This window comes from Rhinatrema bivittatum, chromosome 6 (assembly GCF_901001135.1).
Source record: "Rhinatrema bivittatum chromosome 6, aRhiBiv1.1, whole genome shotgun sequence".
Lineage (NCBI taxonomy): Eukaryota > Metazoa > Chordata > Amphibia > Gymnophiona > Rhinatrematidae > Rhinatrema > Rhinatrema bivittatum.
The window spans coordinates 180158012-180181828 of NC_042620.1; the positions used below are offsets into that span (position 1 = coordinate 180158012).

At 41.3% G+C, this 23817-nt stretch overlaps 1 protein-coding gene across 5 annotated transcripts in view; it reads left to right on the top strand.

Annotated features, from left to right (window-relative positions):
• LOC115093864 (aldehyde oxidase-like) overlaps positions 1–23817 on the top strand; it is a 241379-nt gene that overhangs the window by 44961 nt on the left and 172601 nt on the right. For all 5 annotated transcript variants that reach the window (XR_003857428.1, XM_029606215.1, XM_029606213.1 and 2 more), the window contains exons 5-9: positions 1751–1877; positions 3252–3313; positions 6831–6920; positions 16771–16851; positions 19133–19277. Coding sequence is in view for 4 of the 5 variants with exons in the window: in XM_029606215.1 (XP_029462075.1) it covers positions 1751–1877; positions 3252–3313; positions 6831–6920; positions 16771–16851; positions 19133–19277 (505 nt within the window). In the remaining variant the exon portion in view is untranslated. The remainder of the gene's footprint in view (positions 1–1750; positions 1878–3251; positions 3314–6830; positions 6921–16770; positions 16852–19132; positions 19278–23817) is intronic.

Below are 23817 nucleotides of genomic sequence, written 5' to 3' on the forward strand. Positions count from 1 at the left end.
TGCCCCACTGAATGTTGCTGGATAAAGGCCTAACTAGCTGGATCAACTTATCTGGCTGACTTTAGAACTGTTCTCCAGCATGACCAAAGTTAACCAGATAAGTTATCCAACTAACTCTGAATATCAAATAAGTTATCTCCAACTTATCTCCTTAACTTTTATCTGACTAAACATTTAGCCAGATAAGTTGAAGTGGTTGAGTGGCAGAAAATTTAAAACATGAGGTTTGTCTGGCTGAGTCCTAAACTTAGCTGGACAAACCATCTGAATATTGACCCCACTGCTTTTAAGTCAATTTATTTTTTAAATCATAAGGCTACATTTGGTAACTTTCAAACAACTCCATGGCCCCTTATACACATGTCCGTGCAGAGATCTACTACAGGGTATTTTTGTAACCTGCTTATCAGGTATGTGCAGTTTATAAAATACATATATGTGAAGGAAGAATATAAATTACATAAATAAAATTAAAAAATAGATGTCTACCCCCTAAATTACATGCATATGTTTCCTTAGGTGTGAATACTTGCTATGCATTGAAAGCAAGTATATTTTGTGTGCAAAAACAATTGTAACTTGCTCGCATAAAACCCTGCTTTATGCATGGAAGTCGATATATTTTAAAACATACAGGCTTAATTAAAATCACCAGTTTGCCAAAACCTTCACCAGTTTACCCAGCCCTTCTGTAGGTCATCGAGACCATCCTAGTTCTTCACTCTGAACTTCCCCCAGTTCACCCAGACTTCCCACCTAAGCAATATTAGACCATAGTAGAATCTGTTTTCAAATGCACAAGATAATTAGCAGATGCAAAATTATGCAAATCAGTTGTCAAATGTATGCGTGTAAGTCTCTTTAAAAATAGCAACTTGTGCTCATAACTCATGGTCTCGCCCTGGAATGTTCCTAGACTGTCCTTTTGCATGTGCAAATGTATGCGCCAGACCGAAAGTGCATATGTACTTTTGATGTGATAAAATGGCATGTATGTGAGTGCAAGCTGCTTATGCACGTACATGCTAATTTTACACACGTAAATGTTTTGAAAATTCACCCCATAATGTTCTAAAGAAAACTATCAATATCACAATACCTCCCCTCTTTTCTCTAAACAGATCATATCTGCTCATCTCCTTTCACCGGAACAAATGGATGGAGATTTCCTGCTCTCCAAAGACTCCTATAAAACACTAAAACTAGATTTTTATCCTTTCTGCTGGCCACAAAACCACTGCTTCAGCCAATTGTTCCTTTTATTATTATTTATTATATTTAATATACCACAAATCAATATTTATCTTCAAAATGGTACACAAACAATATACAAACTTAATAAATTTGAACAAATACAAAAGCATAAAATAGGCCCTCTTCTTTCTCTTCAGATGAATGGACACTTGGAAAACAGCAAAAGTCAGAGAAGAGGAAGAGGGGGAGTTTTCTCCCTGGTAAAAATCATAGCCTGGAAAAACAATACAATAGCACAAGAAGCTGAACAAATTCCCCTTCCAGACATTAGGATTTTCTTTTGGAAATTAATAGTATAAATAGAGAAAAAATATTATTGAGCTCATGTAAGATGGAGTTTTGTAAAATGGAAGAAACAAATAAATAGATTGAATCTATTACTGTTTATATCATTATCACATTTTTATTATATGAAGGTGCATATAATTAAAAAATTAGGATTTAATATCAATTAAATTTCATTTAACAATCAGCCTACTATTGCTCATTGTTGCAGGAAAGGATTGCCAAAGCTCACGGCTCGCAGTGCGGTTTCTGCACCCCTGGAATGGTGATGTCCACGTACACATTACTGAGGAACCACCCCGAGCCCACCATGCACCAGATATCCGAGGCTCTGTCAGGTAAATGTGCTCATTAAGAAGGCAATTTTCAAAAGTTTGTATGTGGGTAAACTTCATTTGAAAATTTCACTCCTGCCTGCCTTAATTCTGTTTTACAGTACTCCTAGTTTTATCTGTGGAGAAAAGTGGGTGGCATTAGGTCAGAGGAGCGAAAGTATGTGCAGGGATTTTATTTTAAAATCCCCATGTATACTTTAATGTATGTACATTTCAGCTGTTTCAAAGCAAATGCAAAGTTCCTGGGAACAAAAGTACCCGTGTTCCCCGCCAACCCATGTTTCCAAAGAGAAACTCCCTGTGGAGTTTCCCTTTGAAAATGAGCTTGTGGGTCTACCCACAGACCTTTAGCCTCCCCCGGCAGTTTCAAAATTGTCCCTATAATTATATGAATTTTCAAGACCTCAAAAGCCTCTTCTTCTGATGAAACCTGTGAGATCTCAAAAACTCATATATTACAACATTTTTTGAGCTGGTCTTCTACAACGGTATCACAACCTAAGAACATTCCCATTTTCTCCAGGATCAATATGGCCACTAGAACTTTACATTCTTCACTGGATTATAAAACATGAAAATAATCTTTTTGTCAGATTATGCTGTCTGATTAGTAAATAGATCTTCTGTGGTCTTTGTTGATGTACACTTTAATTATAGAAAAAAAATATCGGTAACCCATTTTCTGGGCGACTCTTGTATATGCTCTACTAGCCACCCTTACAACATATTGTGCCTCAGTTCACACCATATGATTTTATATTATGGACTAAGAGAGCAGAGACCCTTAATCAGTTTTGCAGCTTTTTTAACACATTTCACCCATCTTTTGAATTCAAAATGGATTACTCTCTGGAGAAGACTAACACCATGGACAATACACTCTTACCAAGGAAATAGAAAAATACAAATAACTTGTCTAGAAAATATTTTGGCAGATGCAGTTATAATACAGTGATATTTTTAATGAAAATTAGGAGTTCATTATGTGAAGCTTTGAATATGTGGGGCTCTTTTTGTCTGGGGGGGTGGGGCCTGCAATTCTGACCTTTACTGTCTCTTGAAAAGAGGGGTTTTATGTGACAAATGGCTTGCTAGTTTGACTTTTTCCAATGCATGAAGCTCTTCTACACAAAGGATAGGTATAGCCACAAAGGTTGACTTGGCCCCTAAGAATGTTAGTCACAGAATGGGTGAAGCACCTTCTGAACCTAATCCAGATATTGTGTGTGTGTGTGTGTGTGTATATATATATATATATATATATGTAAAAAATGTATTTGTTTATTTATATGCTGTCATTCCTAATAAAGATCACATATATATATAAAGAACCCATAGTGCCAGAGTGACTTCTAATTTCATGTTTTTCTGTCTTAGGTAATCTCTGCCGCTGCACTGGATACAGACCAATAATAGATGGCTGCAAGACATTCTGTAAAGTACGTGGAAAAGTAAAGAAGCTTCACAGTATGGTGACCATATAACTTCTGATTTTAATTCAGCCATCACATTTTAATAAATTACAGATATCAGAAGGATACAGTAGAATATGTTTTAGCAGGAGAATTAAAAAGATGAGGGGGGTTAGATCACGTGATGCCTCAAGCGAAGAGGGATGTGATTTCCTTCACTCCTCTCAACTCCCTGCCACATCTGCTTCCATCCCTTTTACTAGGCTATCCTCTAATAGCAGACGGGTGCTAGAAGTGGTGCTGGCATTTCTGGAGGCCATACAAGGTATGTCAGCTCAGCTGAAAAAGAGAAAGACAAAGCTAGGCCGGGAAATGGCAAGATGGCGAAGGTATACCAGGCCCTGGAAAAGCCGATGCTATATGTGATGGAGATTACGGAGCTGAAGCAAGCAGTTGTGGTGGCTTTAGAGCCAGAATTTAAGAAAATAGTAGATAAATTGGAGGAGGTGTCTGCATCTGTGGCTACCTACAAGGCGCGATTTGGGGAACTCAAAAAAAGAGTATCCGCAAATCGAGAAGATATAATGGCAACTGGAGAGGAATGGGCACTTTGAAAGCGACGGTCCAAAAACAAGAAGATAGACTTGAGGAGCTAGAAAATTGCTCCCGGCGAAATAATTAATGTTTTGTCAGTCTCCCCAAGTCTCTGCTTGAGAAGGATTTAGTAAAATTTATGGAGACTTGGCTGGTGTCGGGGATGGGTCCTAAAACCGCGAGGGGTCCTCTGCATATTGAGCGTGCATACCTAGGAGTGAAAAGGGAATGTGCAGAGCAACTATGAGTAATTATTGCTTGTTTTTTGGGTTTCACCTCTAAAGTGGACATTTTGCAGGCCTTAAGATCTGGTAAAAAGTTGTCCCATGAAAATAAGAACATTTTTGTGTTCCAGGATTTTTCGCCTAAATTATCTGTCCAACGCAAAGATTTTTCGCCTGTATGCTCATAGCTGCATGCTCTGGGTTTGAGATTTGCACTCCTATACCCAGCTAAGCTTTGGGTTATGCTTCCTGAGGGTACTCAGTGGTTCCAGTCTGTTGGAGAAGCAGTTAAATTAGTGACTCATCTGGAAAACGCAAGAATGGCAGCGATAACTACTTGAAGACTCTGCTCCACCTAATTGGCGCCATGAAGGCAGAAACATGAGGCCATATACTTTATTTCTCATTTTATAGGCTTCCTATGCATTTAAGCAAAATAGGGGTAGATTTTCAAAGGTATGCGCAGGCAATCCCCTGGCAGAACGACAAATGACTGCTGTGCCGAGGCCTCTGGCCCCGCCCTGCCCCCAGACCGCCCCTTTTTTAAAGCCCCCGGGCTTTAAGCACATCATAGGACCTTTATAAAATAGGCACGTCCTGGAGCTTTACACGCATCGCAGGACCTTTATAAAATAGGCCCGGCGCGCGTAACCCGATTTATGCGCATAAAGGGGTGGATTTTCAGAGCCCTGCTCGCGTAAATCCGCCCAAAACCGGGCGGATTTACGCGAGCAGGGCCCTGCGCGCCGGGAAGCCTATTTTACATAGGCCTCCCGGCGCGCGCAGAGCCCCGGGACTCGCGTACGTCCCGGGGTTCTCGGAGGGGGGCGTGTCGGGGGGCGGGGCCGGAGCGCGTGGCGTTGCGGGGGCGTGTCGGCAGCGTTTTGGGGGCGGGTACGGGGCGTGGCTACGGCCCGGGGGCGTGGCCGCGCCCTCCGTACCCGCCCCCAGGTCGCGGCCCGGCGCGCAGCAGGCCCGCTGGCGCGCGGGGATTTACGTCTCCCTCCGGGAGGCGTAAATCCCCCGACAAAGGTAAGGGGGGGGTGTAGACAGGGCCGGGTGGGTGGGTTAGGTAGGGGAAGGGAGGGTAAGGTGAGGGGAGGGCAAAGGAAAGTTCCCTCCGAGGCCGCTCTGATTTCGGAGCGGCCTTGGAGGGAACGGGGGGAGGCAGCGCGGCTCGGCGCGCGCAGGCTATACAAAATCGATAGCCTTGCGTGCGCCGATCCAGGATTTTAGTGGATACGCGCGGCTCCGCGCGTATCTACTAAAATCCAGCGTACTTTTGCTTGAGTCTGATGCGCAAGCAAAAGTAGGCTGATCGCGCTTCTTTTAAAATCTACCCCAAAGATTTTAAAATCCGGCCCTTATTGTGCTGGATAAAGCATCGATGACTTTTAGGATGATGCATAGGCATGGTTTGTTACCTGTAAGTTTCATGCCTTATTAAGTCTACTGCTTTATCTTTGCTCTGGATTTGTTATGGAGCTTTTCTTCCTTATATTCAGCGAAAGCAGAGTCAAGTTGCCCTGTGCAGCACTGGCAACTCTCATTGTTACAAATTGGTGCTGCTTGGAACATTCTAGGACATGGAGGGGGCTCTGCATTGGGAACACAGAGCTACACTTTTCTCAGAAATTAGTGTTGAGTTTGGAAAAAGTGAAATGAAGTTCTAGTTAAGATTCACTGTTCTTCCTTCAGTAGGAATAATTCTTTGCAGTGAAGTTACTAATAAAGTTTTACTGTTAGTTAACTTCTCACTTACGGGGATGTATGGAGGCAGACAGTGGCAGGTTGGAGAGATTATAGCATCAGTACTGATCTTGCTACTTTGGATGAAATTCTGGGTTAATAGGGGTGTTGGGTTTGGGGGGGGGGAGAGGAATGGGTGGGGGAGGGGAAATATTATTATGAGAATTGGTTGTGTAGGCTGGAAGGAGGATCTATTGATGGGAGAGGAACAAATGTGGACTAGTGGACACCTTAGGAGATGCTCACTTTCCAATATTCACTTATCTTGGATGTTTAATATCATTCATGACCAAGAATGAGTAAAATGACACTGAAATTGGAGTCTTGGAGTGTCTGTGGTATCCACACACCAGTGAAATGTACAAACGTTTTGACAGTTCTTAAAAAATTAGCCTCTAATGTAGTTTATTTACAGAAAATGCACTTGAGTGATGCAGAACCTCAGAAACTTAAGAGGGATTGGGTGAGGCACTTTGTTCACCCCTTCTGATGGCCCTGGTCCCACATATCAGTTATGAAATGCTATTTTGTATGTTTTTACTGGAAAAAAAAACTGCAAGGAAACTACTGTCACCGATAGTGAATCTGCTGGTTCCTAACAGTCAGACTGTAGCCCTAAATTATTTGATTCCTTTAATGCTGAATTGGATTTAATGGGGTCCATTTACATGCAAAGAACTTTTTGCTCCTCTGTTTTCCTGATCTGGCCACATCTGCCCTATGACCCACAGTGAGATCCATCAGGAAAGAACTCTGACTTTCTTATTGCACCCTGCCATCAGTCCAAGGCAGAAAGGGCAAACAAAAAGGAGATGCCACAAGGTTACAGTGTTATTTATTTTGCCCTGCTTACATTTCTTTTAATAAACATGTTTTATGAATTGTTAACAACATTACACAGCACAGTGGACATCAGTATTTTGCATGACTGTGTTCTGCTGCCTTTATTTGAATTTAACAAGCTTTCCTTTCTTTAGAAATCTGATTTTTGCCAAGTTCAAGAAAATGGGGTCTGTTGCCTGGATCAGAAAGAAAGCGAGCCTTCATTCTCTGGTAACTCTACAGATGTAAGTGTCTTTTCTTTCATGCCTGGTTTTCATTATTGTTTGCATGTTGGAAGTATATAGTATGAAAGGAATCTGGTTATGAGGCCTCTCAAGCTTAGAAAACCTTCAGGCCAAAAAATATTTGTTGAATTTACCAAATATAAATAATCTAATACAACATTTTAAAAATATGAGGTCCTACGTGTATTAACAAAGTCAAATAAACCATCTTCATATGGACTTTTAGACTGCATCCCTACCTCTTTCATCCCCATCAGATATACATTATCAGATTCATACAGTATGTTTGAACTTCCTGATCCATTTCAGGGTAGACTGAGTTGCTTTTTTGACATTGACAACATCTAGAATTGAGTTGAGTAAGCACATCGAGCATGCTCACATTATGAAAGAGATCTCTCGATAGCCAGTTCCACATTGTGGAATTTTCTTCCTGCAGTCTATATTCCCTCAAGGACTCAAAAATCTTTAGACAAGCCTTAGAAAAGGTCATGGTGAAAAGGTATTTTTTTATCAGCTCAGCCTCCACACAGGCTAATGCCTAAACTCAGCCCCCCCTTGTACGAATATTTCTTTATGTATACACAGCTAGAAGCAGTAAACATATTGCAGAAATGTACATCGCTTGGCAGCTCTCTAGCGCTCAATTGAGCCCACCAAAACTGTTTATATGTTTCTGCGCATGTTCATGCAGCGTGATTGTTGACATGTTGTTCCACTTGCCGTGCAAAACTAGTTGGCATTTAATTTATATAAGTTTTATCTCTTCCCCACCCCGAACTTTGGAGAGTGCAGGCTCTAAATAATTTAAAATAAAAAAAATGTATTTATTATTTATTTAATACACTAAGGGCAAGAAGCCAAATACACTTGACCACACTTCAGTCGCCTCCTTGCCTCATTTAAATATTCTCTTTCATAGCCCAACTTCATAGGAAACAATGAGAAAAAAACTGAAATGCTAACAAAATGATCCAGTTTTATCTATCTATCATTTATCCAGATTACAATGACAGTATGCTAAAGAAGTGTCATCGCTGCATTATTATGATAGATACTGTATTCATTTTGGGGAACATTTTCAAGAAGATACTTCAGCGTTGATGTGATCAGTAACTGCCCAATATTAACATGCCATGCACAGATGACATCTAACATACACAATAGCAATATTAATGCTACCATGAACACTTGCACAACTCACAATTAACATATGTTACCTCTCCATATGACGGAATGAAAGAACATCATTCCAAAAGTGCTCACAAACCAATTTTAGGTCTCACTAATATAGGGTAACAATAAAAAAAAATGCATTAGTGCCCCTAAAACATGATTTCAGTTGAATTGTATCATATATACAGTGGCATAAATTCTGTCAAAGCAGCTCCTGCAATGTAGAGAGGTCCAAAGAATAAAGGCGCTCACTTGCAGCTACTTCCAGATCTTCTGAGGTGGACCTTGCTGTTCCAAAATTGTTGTGTGGGGTCTTTAATTTAAATTTATGCCACTGCATATATGTCTTCTTTAATGTATGGTTTATGGTCTGTACTGTATCACACTTCCTGTTCACAGAAATCATCTAAATCTCCTTAACAGCAAATTAAACAGATTTTATAAAGCAATAAAAGAGACTCAAGTAGACATGGGAAGAATAACATGGCAGCTATCACATACAGATACCAAGGAAAACCGTGAAGAGGTTAATTTTATAAATGTGCCTATTGGGGTAAAGTCTGCGTCCACCTTCCAGGTACAGACTTTACCCTGAATTTTCAAAGCAAACTTTATGTGCGTAAGTTTACTTTGAAAATTCATAGATAAATGCCAAAGAACGTTTACATATTAACCTGTATAAAGATACACCTTCTCTTCGGAGGATATAACTTATCTGAGTAAAGTTACACATATAAAAAAGTATGAGGCTATATGTAACACAGTCCATTATGTATCTTGTGGCAACTTGGATTTATCGTCTGATGTTGTGAATAAACAAATTGAACATAAAAAAGTATGAGGATAACTTTAAAACATGTGCGAGCTATGTGGATGTGTGCATATACAAGTACAAGTATTTCATATTGGGCTTTGCTACCACTTAAGCCAAATAAGTAAAAATCCATACATCTACATGGCGGATATCTGCTGTGCACATTTATTTGTGCTCCTAATTTTAATCATTTACATGAGGAAATATAATTCACATATTTTACTTAGCATTTGACGGCTGTTACACGTGTAAATGATCAAATTATATAACATGCACACATGAAGGAAATTCCATTTTGACCACTTAGGGGTAGATTTTATAACATGCGCATGCGGCCTATATGTGCGCGCACTACCTGGCGCGCGCACATATAGGCCCAATTTTATAACAATCACGCGCAGGCGCCCACATGTTATAAAATCTGGGGTCGGCGCGCGCAAGGGGGTGCACAATTGTGCACCTTGCATGCGCTGCCTTCCTCCGTTCCCTCCCAGACCGCTCCGAAATCGGAGCAGCCTGTGAGGGAACTTCCCTTCCCCCTAGCCTGTCCTTCCCACCCCTTCCCCTAAACTTTCCCCCCCTAGCCCTACTCTAACCCCCCCAAATGTTTTATCCTACCTTTTGTGCCTGCCTCCGGGCAAGTTGCACAATGGCCTCTGTGTTGCAGTCCACTGGCCCCGCCCACTCCCCGCCCCTGGACTGTCCCACCCACGCCCCGCCCCTTTTTTAAAGCCCTGGGACTTACACACGTCCCGGGGCTTTACGCGCGCTGCCGGGCCTTTTGAAAATAGGCCCGGCGCGCATAACCTTTTGAAAATCCGGCCCTTAATCTACCAGTTTGCTCAGTCTATCTCTAGGTCATCAAGAACTCCCTGATTCTTCAGCCTGCAATTCTCCAGTTTACCCAGATTTCTCATTCAGTCAGTATTTGCATCTCTCTCTCTCTCTCTCTATATATATATATTTATATGTATATATGTAAAGTATACCACTTCTGGCACTTTTGCAAGAAAATTTGTTAAATTTGGGGACAATAATGTTACATACACTCTGGGATGGCGACTTTCAAACCGGTGCGCAGGCGCACTTTGGCGCATGTACGTCAGTGTGTACCTAGATATTCAGCAATTTTATAAGTTGTGCACACATTATAAAACATCCTGGTTGTGTACACAAATGCACCCAATTTTTAGTGGGCGTGCACTTAACTAGGTAACGGGCACGCATTCACACTATTGCTAGTTTCACCAGTTCGTTTGCCCATTTAAAAGCTAAGTCCTCCAAACTCCCTTGGTTTGATTGCCTGCATTCCCCCCCCCCCCCCCCCCCCAAAAAAAACCCCTTTAAACTCAGTAGAAATGGCTAATATCTTTTATTTTTTAAATTACACATCCTCCATAGCAAAAGTAAAGTTACACAGGGTGGACCAGGGTATGTAAGTATTTATGCATACGTCTCTTGGCCATGCCCTGGAACATTCATGTCCCGTCCACACCACGCCCTAAGAACATAAGAACATGCCATACTGGGTCAGACCAAGCCCAGCATCCTGTTTCCAACAGTGGCCAATCCAGGCCATAAGAACCTGGCAAGTACCCAAAAACTAAGTCTATTCCATGTTACCATTGCTAGTAATAGCAGTGGCTATTTTCTAAGTCAACTTAATTAATAGCAGGCAATGGACTTCTCCTCCAAGAACTTATCCAATCCTTTTTTAAACACAGCTACACTAACTGCACTAACCACATCGTCTGGCAATAAATTCCAGAGTTTAATTGTGCGTTGAGTAAAAAATAACTTTCTCCGATTAGTTTTAAATGTGCCATATGCTAACTTCATGGCGTGCCTCTATCATATCCCCCCTCAGCCGTCTCTTCTCCAAGCTGAAAAGTCCTAACCTCTTTAGTCTTTTCTCATAGGGGAGCTGTTCCATTCTCCTTATCATTTTGGTTGCCCTTCTCTGTACCTTCTCCATCGCAATTATATATTTTTTGAGATGCGGCGACCAGAATTGTACACAGTATTCAAGGTGCGGTCTCACACAGCGAGATATGCATGCATCTGAGCAAACTTGGTGGGAGCACATGAGCCCGACTTCTGTGCATATCTCCCGATTTTGTTGCACACTGGGCTTTTAAAATTCACCTTTAATTGTCGATTTAGTTGAACCCCACTCTGTACTATCTAATAAGACTTTCTTTATTTATACATCATTTGTTTAAAGGCAGAACAACTATTACAAATAAAGTAAAAACATGCATCCTCATACACATCAACAATCACACTCATCGCTAATCACTCACAACACGATAAAAACCAATACATTTTCAAATTGCATACATTTGACTCAGGCAAAAGTCAGCAATACATCATGAACTTTTTAAACCAAAATTAGAATAATGATCACAGTTCCATGTGATGATCCAAAAAAATCTTCTGTTATATACGAGATTTCAGTTGTTCCAGTTCCTTGTCTTTAAATTACCAAATTGTTCTGTGTAATTTCAACATCATCAAAGACATTTATGTAAGCAAAAAACTTCCTATCACCTTTCTGTAGCCAGAGCATAGATCTAAAGACAGTTCACAAAAATGTACATCAACCTTTTTCAATCTCTTGGTATCATTTTTCTCATGTCAGCCACTAGAGCCAGAAATGCTCTCAAAAGACAATAATTTTTCAAGTATGCCCATAGTTAGGCCACTTTGAAAAAAAGGGAGTACTTTTTCTGAATAGCCCAACAAATCCTTTGTTTCACCCTCTGCTAGTAGCTTCTTCAGGGGAAATTAATTCTTCACAACAATGGAAGATGTTAGATCATTTATAATCAAGTGTCATCTTCTTAAAATAGTATCACCAAAGGCATCATTTCAATGAATTATGTTTAGCCATTATCTATGATCTTGTGCTGTAAAACAGAATAAAGTTACCTTACAAAATTTATTCCTACTCAATATCAGGAGTAAGTGATCGTAAACATCGTAAAAGTGCAAAAATGACTGGGTTGGGGATCTGGGTGAAATGTAGGGGGCTTCAAGCTGATGAGCCAGAAGGGTCTTCATGAGCTGCAAATAGACTGGGCAAACTGGTAGACTAATTGGTAAAACTGGTTATTTCATTACTGTGCTCATATTAGAAAATCCCCAGACTTGCTCGTGTAAAAGCAGACTTAGTAAATTCATCTAAATAACGCAAGTAAAATCTACTTACTTATCCCTTTAAAATTTGAAGGACAAATACATGGGTATAATCATTTAGGCACAGTTATCTGGCAAAGTTCTGACTTATATGGCTAAATAGTGCCTTTGGCACTAGTTAGACAAAATTAAATGTATCCAGATAAGTAGCAGCAGGCACTACTTAGTCGGCTGCATCTGAAAAGTGCAACTTGCCCATCTAAATAGCGCTTTTCGGACATATCATGCTATGTAAAATAGACGGATAAGTCTAAAAAATTAAGTGCCACTTAGCTAGATAAGTGAGATAGCTGGATAAGTCTAAAAGCTCTTCTTAGCTGGCTATCAAATTTACCTCTAGATTCATCAAAATGCTATAATATCGCACGCATAACGCCCGCAGTAAGAAAAAGGGGTGTGTTTAAGGTAATTTTTAGAATTACCACACAGTGTGGCAGCATAGCATTTTGAATAGGTAGTATTGCAATAAACATTTTTGCCTCCCACTATTTTTTCTATTTCACAAAGTGGGGGGGGGGGAGAGACTATTTATAAGGCCTTCATAGTATTTAACTATTTATATGCCTATAGGAGGGCCAGCTAATAGCTCGAGGTGAAGTGTCGGTGGTGGCTTAGGTTTAGGGGCCAGTTTTACATGCTGAGTGAGACGTATGAACTGCACAGTACACCTCGGTGAAGATTTGACGTCATTTGGAGTGAGGAAAGTCTCACAAAGATGAGATTTCTATTATGTTCTCTCGCCCTAGCTTGATTATCAAGCATCAAATCTTCACCGAGGTATACTGTGCAGTTTGTACTTCTCACTCTGCATGTAAAACTGGCCCCTAAACCCTAAACCATCACCGACACCTCACCTCGAGCTATTAGCTGGCCCTCCTGTAGGTATATAGTTGAATACTATGAAGGCCTTATAAATAGTCTCTCTCTCTCTCTCTCTCTCTCTCTCTCTCTCTCTCTCTCTCTTCCTCCCTCCCTCCAGAAATGACCAAAATGCAATTTGCAGTCTTTTACGCAAATTGGGGCGGATTTTAAGAGCCCTGCTCGCCGGGAAGCCTATTTTACATAGGCCTACCGGCGCGCACAGAGCCCCGGGACTCGCGTAAGTCCCGGGGTTCTCCGAGGGGGGCGTGTCGGGGGCGGGCCCGGTCGTCGCGGCGTTTCGGGGGCGTGTCGGCAGCGTTTTGGGGGCGGGTACGGGGGCGTGGCTACGGCCCGGGGCGGTCCGGGGGCGTGGCCGCGCCCTCCGTACCCGCCCCCAGGTCGCTGCCCGGCGCGCAGGAGGCCCGCTCGCGCGCGGGGATTTACTCCTCCCTCCGGGAGGCGTAAATCCCCGGAGAAAGGTAAGGGGGAGGTGTAGACAGGGCCGGGCGGGTGGGTTAGGTAGAGGAAGGGAGGGGAAGGTGAGGGGAGGGCGTTAGAGGATTCCCTCCAAGGCCGCTCCGATTTCGGAGCGGCCTTGGAGGGAACGGGGGTAGGCTGCGCGGCTCGGCGCACGCCGGCTATACAAAATCCATAGCCTTGCGCGCGCCGATCCAGGTTTTTAGCAGATACGCGCGGCTCCGCGCGTATCTACTAAAATCCAGCGTACTTTTGTTTGCGCCTGGAGCGCAAACAAAAGTAGGCTATTCGCGCTCCTTTTAAAATCCGCCCCATTGTGTTATGGCTGTTTTGGGTATATCACACAGCTTAACGCCAGGAAAAAAGGTGTAGTTATTTCCGTGTTAAAACCATGCGATAGTGTAATGCATGCTATCGTACTGTGCGATATTGCCTCTCATTTTAATTAATTCCACCCCAACCCTTCCCCAATCCCTCCCCTTCAAAAAATGTGCATTCATGCCATGCGATAATCGTATTATCGTGTGTGTTAATGCCATAGGGGTAGATTTTAAAAAGCATTTACTCGAGCAAAACTGGTTATTGCTCGAGTAAATACACTTTACTCAAGTAAGTGGGCTTTTCAAAATTGCTACAATATATGCCATTGAATTGTCCATAGGATTTACTCAAATAAGTGCACTTTACTCGAGTAAATAGCTTTTGAAAATTGCTACGATAGTATGTCACATTTACATGCGTAACTCCTTTGAAAATGACCCCCATAATGCATTTTGATGCATGACCCTGTCCACCAGATATGTACTGCTTTTTAGACTTATCTAGCTATCTGACTTTGTTGGATAAGTAGCATTTTAAGACTTTGCCTAAGTAGCGCTTTGTTTAGACTTATCTGGCTATTTTACATGCCCAGATAAGTCCAAAAAACACTATTTAGCAGGACAAGTAACACTTTTCATACTTACATGGATAAGTGCCACTACTTAGCCAGATACATCAGAATTTATCCATATAAGTGCTGCTGCTTATCTGGATAAGTGTGAACTTGCGTGGCTCACGTTTTTACATATGCAAGAATGTTTGAGCACATATGTAATTGTATTTTATAACCTGTGCCTATCATATTTGCGCAGCTTATAAAATAAAGTAGTAAATTTGAATGCGCCCATATATATGCATTTTGAAAGTTACCAACCTTGGCCAAACAATTATGAAATTGGTGTATGAATTCATATTACTAAGTGGGGACCGAGCTTCACTATTATTCAGATTTCTTTGCGTATCTGATTATTTTCTTTCAGTACTTGCTCTTGTTAACTTTTAAAAGTAAATACTTTTTTCTATGGCTCAAAAACTGTAGAGCCATTTTATTATTCCTTAGTTGCAACTTAGGAAAATGCCCTTAGAAGAAATCCAAACTTATCATGGCAGTGTTGGTCACAGTATTCTTTTGAAATATGGTGTATGATTTGCTTAACTTAAATGGATCAGACAATGAGGAAACTGTTTCCCCCTTGATGGTCTTCCTTTCTGGTCCCTTGCTGCCTGAACAACATCAGGCATAGAGATGGGCACCCAGGGCCCTGAAGCCCCACCGGGTCATAAGCTGCTGGTCTGCAGGTCACCTCCATAAGCGCGTCAAAGCCATGCCAAAGGGGTGCACCCTTCTAGCCCTTTTTGTTTGGAGTCTGGAATGAGGAAAAAGAGAAAGGGGAAGTTGACTCCACCCCTAGCCTCAGTACCTGCAACAGGTCCAAAGGATCAGCACCTCACCATGTTGTTGCTGAACTACAGAATCTGGTGGTTGGAGAAGTTGGAGAAACAGGTGAGGTGTCTCTGAGTGTGGGTGATCAAACTCCTCCCCTTATACCCCAACCTGCATCTATAGGAGACTTGCTATCTCCAGAAAATATCTTCAGTGATGGACAAGTAATCTCGAGTCCAATTTAAGGAACTGGTGGAAATTTCCCCTTGCCTTTACTCATCGATTCCTTCATATTGTTGGGCCATGAGAAATGTATTTTTTCACAGTTACATCGAGAACAGCTGGGAGCTGAAGATGTGGGTTCTCAACTACTGATTCCATTGGCTGTTAGCCAAGTCTCGGATCAGAAGGGGCTGATATCTGGTGATATAGAAGAGATACATTTGAAAGGGGTCTCTAGAATGGAGACTTCCTTAACCCAATCTGTGTCTCAATTGTGTGCTTTCTCAGGGGTTACCTCCAATAAGTCTTTGGATCTGGAACATAGGTTAGCTGCTGTAGAAAAGCAAATAGTACCTACTAGTAGTTTAGTTAAGACTATACAAACTTCCTTATCTTCTAATGTTAAGGATTGTTTAATGCTGCACAACAAGTTAGAACAAATAGACAATGTAATGAGACAAAAAAATTTAAATATGGTAAATTTTCCAAAGTTTAGATTTTTGCACCTATAGAATTGTTTAAAATATATATTACTGATTGCTCAGGATAAAAATATATTACTGATTGCTCAGGATAAAGACATTAGGCTATCTATATGTTATTATCTTCCTGAACTTAGAAGAGAGATTACAGCCGAAGGGCTGGTTGATGTACTTGCTCCGACTGAAAGCACTGATTTATCTGCATTCCTTCAAGATTCTCAGGATATTATTTCTAATAGAGCTATATTGTTAGTTTCTTTGTATCTGATATGGATAAAGAGTTAATATTCAAGCAATACTTCAAATATAAATCCATAAACATTTGTGGTCAGAAAATTTAATATTTCCAGATGTTTCTTATGATACACAACTGTGTAGGAAATTATTTTTATCTCTAAATCAGAGTACGGTTTCCCTTGGGACCACATTTTTCCTAAAATTTCCTTGTAAATATGCAATGACTTATCAAGGAAACACCTACATATTTCTTGATCCATCTCATCTGGAGACATTCTTAATTGACAACACACTGGCTGTACCAAGTACATAGGAGTTACTCGAATATAGGGTAGGCATCATTAAATATGATTGTTTAACAGACAGTAAATCATGTTTGAGATTGGATTGTTTTTGCTTTTATGATGTTTGCTTATTTCCCCCTAGATGTGGGCTTGATCTAGGTTGTTAGATTTATTATGTATAGTTTTTTGGGGTTTTTTTTTTACATTTTTGCTAAATTACATTTTCAACCAGAATATGTATTATTTTTATTTTTCATTGTAAATGATTGATAATAAAGAGATAATTATAATTTAAAAAATGGACCAGACAATGGAATTCTAACAGATGTCAATATCTGGACCAGTGACAAGTGCCGCACTGATATTTTATAACTTATGGGGTTTTCTTTTTAAGATTTGCACAACACTGTTTAAAGAAGAAGAATTCTTGCCCTTGGACCCAACCCAGGAATTTATATTTCCTCCTGAATTAATGGTAAGAAATAATGATCTCGAATTATGTTTGTACCTGTTTTGTTTACACTTGTAAATATTCTGAATAATGTCGTTTCTATGCTGACTGGGATAATGGTATACTGGGAGGGCTTTTTTGAAGCCCTTTTTAAAAATTACTTTATGGACACAAAGAATGGCACATTGAGTGAAGGAAAGCTGGCAATCCCCTCGTGCTAAGAAACTTGACAGCACATTGCTCAACAATGAACCTCGGTGAGAAATGCTCAGAGATGTATCTGTTAGTGCCAGGCATCAAGAGCAGAGCTTCAGTAATGTCCTGGAATTCTCTTGTGCCACTGATGAATCACTGCAACAGCTGGGTTTAATTGATACGACCAATCAAGGCTGGTCCCTTGCTAAAGAAAGGAAGCACATTTCGGGTGGTTCTAATATCAATGTACAGGAGAATAAGTCTAATAGGATCCCATCACCCTCAAGAGTTCTTTTGCTCTGCCAGTATACTCCCTGACTTCTGGTCTCTGGGGCTGTTCAAGACACAATGACTATGTAGTATATGTTCCTGCATTGCTATAAACAGATCAACAATACATAAAATTCAAATGTGGACACCTAAAATTAATGATTACTGTTGATAATTATTGATCAGAAAAATCCCTACACTTCCTCCTATTGCATCTTTTCAGTTTTGGCTTTACTATGTGAAATTCAAAGGTCTACAAAAATGTGCAAAGAAGCATGGGATAGAGATGAATATCCCTTGAGCCGGCCTGAATCTCTCTTTTGCAGCATGGAAAAAAAAAATGCCACAAACTGAATATCTTCAGATCTTTTCCATCTGTATGACTCAGGAAATTTTCACCAAATCTTCACTGAACTGCTAGTCCATGTAAACCGTTACATCAAAACAAATGACACATGGTTAACTATATAGGGTTAAAGAACATGTCAATTATTGCCACAATAACCAGACCTCATATAATTGGAGAGTATATTTTGTATAAACTCTCTCAATCTGATATACCACGTATACCAACCATTCAGTGTATTTGTGGTTTCTTAGATGTTACAATCATCGGTCATGGTTAAATACTTTTGAACCCTCGTGTTTTTGTTTAAAAAATTTTTTCAAAACATTTTTTTCTTTTTCTTTCTTTTTCTTTTTCTTTCTTTCTTTTATATTGGAGGGTTTTAAATATTAATAGCAACTCTACAAACACTTATCTTTAGCGTGAGTGATCAAAAAACGCTGAGAACGTGAGCTCATTACTCAAACGCTGAACCATTAAACTTGTTGTCCAAACTTTATGCCCGACACGGCTCGTGTTTCTTTATCGCTTCTTCAGGGGCATGACAATTGCTTATTCAGCATTTCTCCATTTTCACTTGAGCTTAAACAGCGTAACCCAACGAATGATCCTCCCTGATCTACCTATAATTCTTTGTTTTACTACATACACACCACTAAAGCAGAAGTAAAGTTACATAGCATGGGACCCTGGCATGCGCCAGTGTGCGTATTTATGCACAAATTTATATTTTAAATCCCAGAACGCCCATATCCCCCCAGCCATGCCTAAACTCCTCCCCCTTTTGTAAACTTTTTATTTGTGCACGCAGGTGGAGATATGCGCGGACTCAGGCGGCTTTTAAAATCCGCTCGGCATGCACCGGCCTTACTTGGGCACATATCGCCCAGTTTTGGCACCTGCTGGGCTTTTAAAATTCACCTAATATTGTACTCACTGGCATAAATTTCTATATTTTAAAACATGCATACATAATTGAAATTACCATTTTTACCAATTACTCCACCAGTTCTCCTAGTCCTTCTCCAGGTTATCGAGACCCTCCTGGTTGTTCAGCCTGAACTCCACTCAGATCTTCTCCCAGCCAGCAGTACACAATAAACACTTTTAATATTATGCAAGATAATTAGCAGGTCTTAAATTACTCGTAAATTGGCAAATCTACGCATGCAAATGTCTTTTAAAATAGCAACTTACATGTGTAAATATTGGCTCCACCCCTGAATGTCCTTAGACCGCCCCCTTTTTACGTGCGAATATGTGCACGCAAAATTAAAATGCACACATACTTGACTCTTAAGGACCACAACCCATTTGGGTTCTCAGAGTTTCTGCAATGAATATACAGCAGATCTATTTGCATGTATAGTGTATTTATTTGTTTATAAAACAGCATGCACATGAGTAGATGCTACTTACATACATATATGCTACTTTTTATGTGTGTAACTCTCAGAAAATTCATCCCTAATCTATTTCATTTTCTTCTTTTAGTTGATGGATGAAGATCAGAGGTCAAGAACTCTGATGTTCCAAGGGGAGAGAATTACCTGGATTTCTCCTGCTAGTCTGAAAGAACTCCTGGAACTAAAAGTCAAGTATCCCAAGGCTCCTCTTGTCATGGGAAATACCATCGTTGGTAGGTAGAGAACAAAATTATGATTGCAGCAAGCAACCAGTTGCTAATGCTTATCTTACTTTCTTAAGAGAAGAAGGCTTTTGAGATATATACTGTTTATATGTGAGAGAAGCTGTGCGCATGCACGTCAGGGGGCTCAAGGGGAACCTGATATATATATATTTTTTTTTGGATCTACAGATACATGTGGACACGTTCATTAGTTCTTATTATAGTTTTAGGGCTAGGTTCACACTTTACTAATTATCTGTACAGTGTGTATTTTTTCTCAGTCTTTCAATCTTAGGCCTAGATTCACAAAGCCGCAATATTTTATGTTGGAAGGGGCCCAATATCGCAGAGGGGAGGCGGCCCTGCCATATGTTGCCCCTCCTTGACAAAATATTGCAGCAGTATCACCCCGTTCTTTTGTCTCGCAGAAAAAATCCATGAGACAAAAAGAACACAGCGGGGGCCTTGTAAGCGCGCGATGGCGACCTCTAATGCACTGTACCACCATCGCTTTAAAGGGCCATGAGGCCCAACATGACTCCCGCTGCCACAAGTTTAAAAAATGTCACTGGGAGTCTTACTAGACCCTCCCTCTGCCCATCCTGGGGCCGCCATTCAAGGTGGCCCAGGAAAGAAAAAGTGTAAAAATAGAAAAAATCCGCCACGTGGTGACAACCCACACCCCTGACCGCACACCTCCCCACTTTCCACATGATAGGGGCCATTCTACTGGCCACCAGTGATTATTTTGAAGGTAAGGGGGTGTCGGGGGTATCCGGGGTGGGGGTCACTAGCCCACCAGATAATTTTTGAAGGGGTTAAGGGGTGGGGGAGGAAGCTAAGATCCCCGGTGACTTTTGTAAACCTTGTGAGGAGGAGACGTGTTGGGCCTCATGCTCCTTTAATTCTACCACATCGGGAAACGCTCTGTACTCTCGCAGTAGAATAGCATTTCTGGCAAAGGTGTAGATAAAATAAGATTTCTAAGATCAATACAAAAATAGCATTCAATCAGGGGCGGATTTTAAGAGCTCTGCTCGCCTAAATCTGCCCAAACCCGGGCGGATTTAGGCGAGCAGGGCCCTGCGCGCCGGTGAGCCTATTTTACATAGGCCTACCGGCGCGCACAGAGCCCCGGGACTCGCGTAAGTCCCGGGGTTTTCGGAGGGGGGCGTGTCGGGGGCGGGGCCGAGCGCCGCGCTGTTTTCGGGGCGTGTCGGCAGCATTTTGGGGGCGGGCCTGGGGGCGTGGTTACGGCCCGGGGCGGTCCGGGGGCGTGGCCGCGCCCTCCGTACCCGCCCCCAGGTCGCGTCCCGGCGCGCGGGGATTTACGCCTCCCTCCGGGAGGCGTAAATCCCCCGACAAAGGTAAGGATGGGGTTTAGACAGGGCCGGGCGGGTGGGTTAGGTAGGGGAAGGGAGGGGAAGGTGAGGGGAGGGCAAAAGAAAGTTTCCTCCGAGGCCGCTCCGATTTCGGAGCGGCCTCGGAGGGAACGGAGGTAGGCTGCGCGGCTCGGCGCGCGCCGGCTATACAGAATCCATAGCCATGCGCGCGCCGATCCCGGATTTTAGCGGATACGCGCGGATACGCACGTATCTACTAAAATCCCGCGTACTTTTGCTTGCGCCTGATGCGCCAGCAAAAGTACGCCTATTCGCGCCGTCTGAAAATCTACCCCTGTATTTTTAGTAAAGCTTTCACCTTTATAACGTATCATGTAGTAGTGAAATGGACCTCCATAACACCAGTTTGAAGGAAAACCTTTATACTTCCTTACAATTGAACGGGTCATTGGTCCAGAGGGTACAACTATATAAGCATTAATCCACAGACTATAATCAGTTTTTTCTAGTGTATTTTTTATGCAAATAAAAACTTTGTAAAGTCTCTAGGTGCATTAGCAAATAAATATTACTTTCCTTTTGAAAGGTCACCCAACATAGCACTATGTTGGTATTTCTCTTCTTCAGGGGCTTGTACTGCCTGCTCAATTTCAGTATCATCTTATTATTTTGCAATTAGGCATATTCCTATCAAGAGGCTAGTCACCATGATTTCCATTGGTATTGTTCTTGAGTCTATCTCCTTGGAGCCTCATGTCATGATCCCTAAAACTTCCTTTGCATTGAAAATGGTTTACTTCTTGTGATTTATTAATACCTTTCAGGTATTTGAATGGCTATCATATTTTCCCTAACTCTCCACTCCTCTAGGGCAGGGGTCCCCAAACTTGACTCTTGAGGACTATAACCCATTTGGATTCTCAGAGTTTCTGCAATGAATATGCAAGAGATCTATTTGCATGTATTATGTATTTATTTTATTTGATTTATATTCCGCCTTTCAGGCATCTCAAAGAAGATTACATTCAGATACTGTAGGTATTTCTCTGTCCCTAGAGAGTTTACAAGATTTATAAGGGGGTCATTTACCAAGCCATGGTATTTTCCCCTGCAGCAGAAAAATACTATGTCGACTTCCAAAGCTGCAGTACTTAGTACCGCAGCTTAGGAAACCACACAATATTTTCCCCAACGGTAAAATTCCATGGAGAAAAATACCATGAGGTAAAGACCCCAAAATGCACATAATGGCGGTCCCTTCATCAGCTTGCAATTTTTGAGGCAAGCCATATTTTATTACCATAATATTTGCTAGTAATGAGCTGCTTTGTATGCATTTGCAAAGCAGCTCATTACCATACCTGCATTATTTGGGGTAAAAGACCATGTGTTATTGCTGCATTAGGCATGTACCATGTGGTAAACTTTAGTTTTTTTAAAATATATCTTTATTTTAAGTTTTCAAGAAAAATACAGGTTGAAATATGTTTGCTATTTAACATATCTCAATACACAGTAAACACTTAATGCCGCTTAGTAGATGACCCCCTAAGTTTGTACCTAAAGCAATGGAGCGTGAAGAAACTTGCCCAAGGTCATAAGGAGTGACCATAGGATTTGAACTCTGGTTTCCCTGGTTCACATCCCAGTACTCCGATCTCTAGGCTACTCCTCCAGTCCATTATATACAAATAGATTTCATGTATATTCTTTGTGGAAATTCTGAAAACCTGGCTAGGCTGTGGCCCTTGAGGACAAGTCTGGGGTCCCTGCTCTAGAATAAATGTATTTAGTTCTTTAAAGTCTTATATAAGAGAGCTTTTGGTTCAGATTCCACACTGACAGATCATGTCTCATATCCAGACCCCCCCAGTTTCCTATGGCATCATTTTCAAGATTCTGTGGCAAAATTGGAAAATTCTGTGGCAGATTTGCAGCTTAAATAATGTATTTTTTAACTGTATTCAAATAAAATTGTTTATGACATTTCTGTGTCCAGTTAATTTGGTTCTTAGTGAAAAAAGGAATTTTAGTGATTTGGGCTCAGCGGAAGGAGGGGAAAGGAGGAAGATGAGATTGCAGAGAAGGAATTTGAAGAAATAATTTTAGGTAGGAGGGATAGATAAGGGATGGAGGAGGGGAAAGAGAGAGGGAGAAAAGGATAGGGGATTCAGGAATGGGAGGAAATAAGGATCAGGAGTGAGATGGGGATGGCAAGGTGGAAAGAAAGGGAGTTTTGGAGATGGGGTGGAAGAGAAGGATGGAAGACTTGGAAATGGAAGAGAAGGAGGAAGGAAGGAGGACTAGTAATGGGGCGGAGGAGGAAGGAATTCATAGCCCTCCCCAATTACACCCCCATTCCCTTTTCCCTTGTGCCCACCCTTGGTCTGGACTATGAATTACCCCTATGTTTGGGGTGGGGAGTATACATGAGAAATTATATTTACTAATATGATTTAACTTCAGATTTGTAGCCTGAGTGGGGGATAAGACAGAGTCCCAGTAACCCCAGTACCACAACTCTTTTCTCTTCCCGAGCAATCTCTCCCTTGTGGCAACAAAGACCAGATGAAATCATCACACCAGAATAAAACAGTCATTAACCCTTTTACTAGTATTATGTAAGCAGATAGTAAATCCTGGGAAAAGTACAGTAGTGAAACATTAACTGGGAAAAGTATAGTAAAACATTAACTGGGAAAAGTACAGTAGTAAAGTATAATATAAACTTGTTTTTATTTTAAATCAAGCAATGCAAAACTAGCACTGGGTATGGCCTGTTAGCCAGAGCATCCAACATACTCATATGGAGAGTAAAAAAATAGGGAACACTAATAGAGATAGGTGTATGTGTGGGGTGGGAAAGCAGTGAAGTACACAACTTTCAAAAATTGTCTTTACCCCTGAGTACTCAAAAATGGAGAGGGGGAACAGATCCATCCCAAAGTCACCAGTTTGTAACAGGTATCCTGTGGCCCAAACACAAAATTGGTGGAAAAAAAATCAAGAAAATGAAGAAGGCCCTCTTGATAGCTAGTTGACAAACCAAACAGTTGAGTACTGTAGTGTGTGAAAGATCTCTCTCTCTCTCTCCTGTTTTATTTGATACTAAACAGAAAGCTGGCCTGATTTCAGTCTTTTACAGAAAGACCATGGTCCATCAGTTTTTCTTTCCCAGCCCTATCTCATGTGGCTGTTCCTGCCAG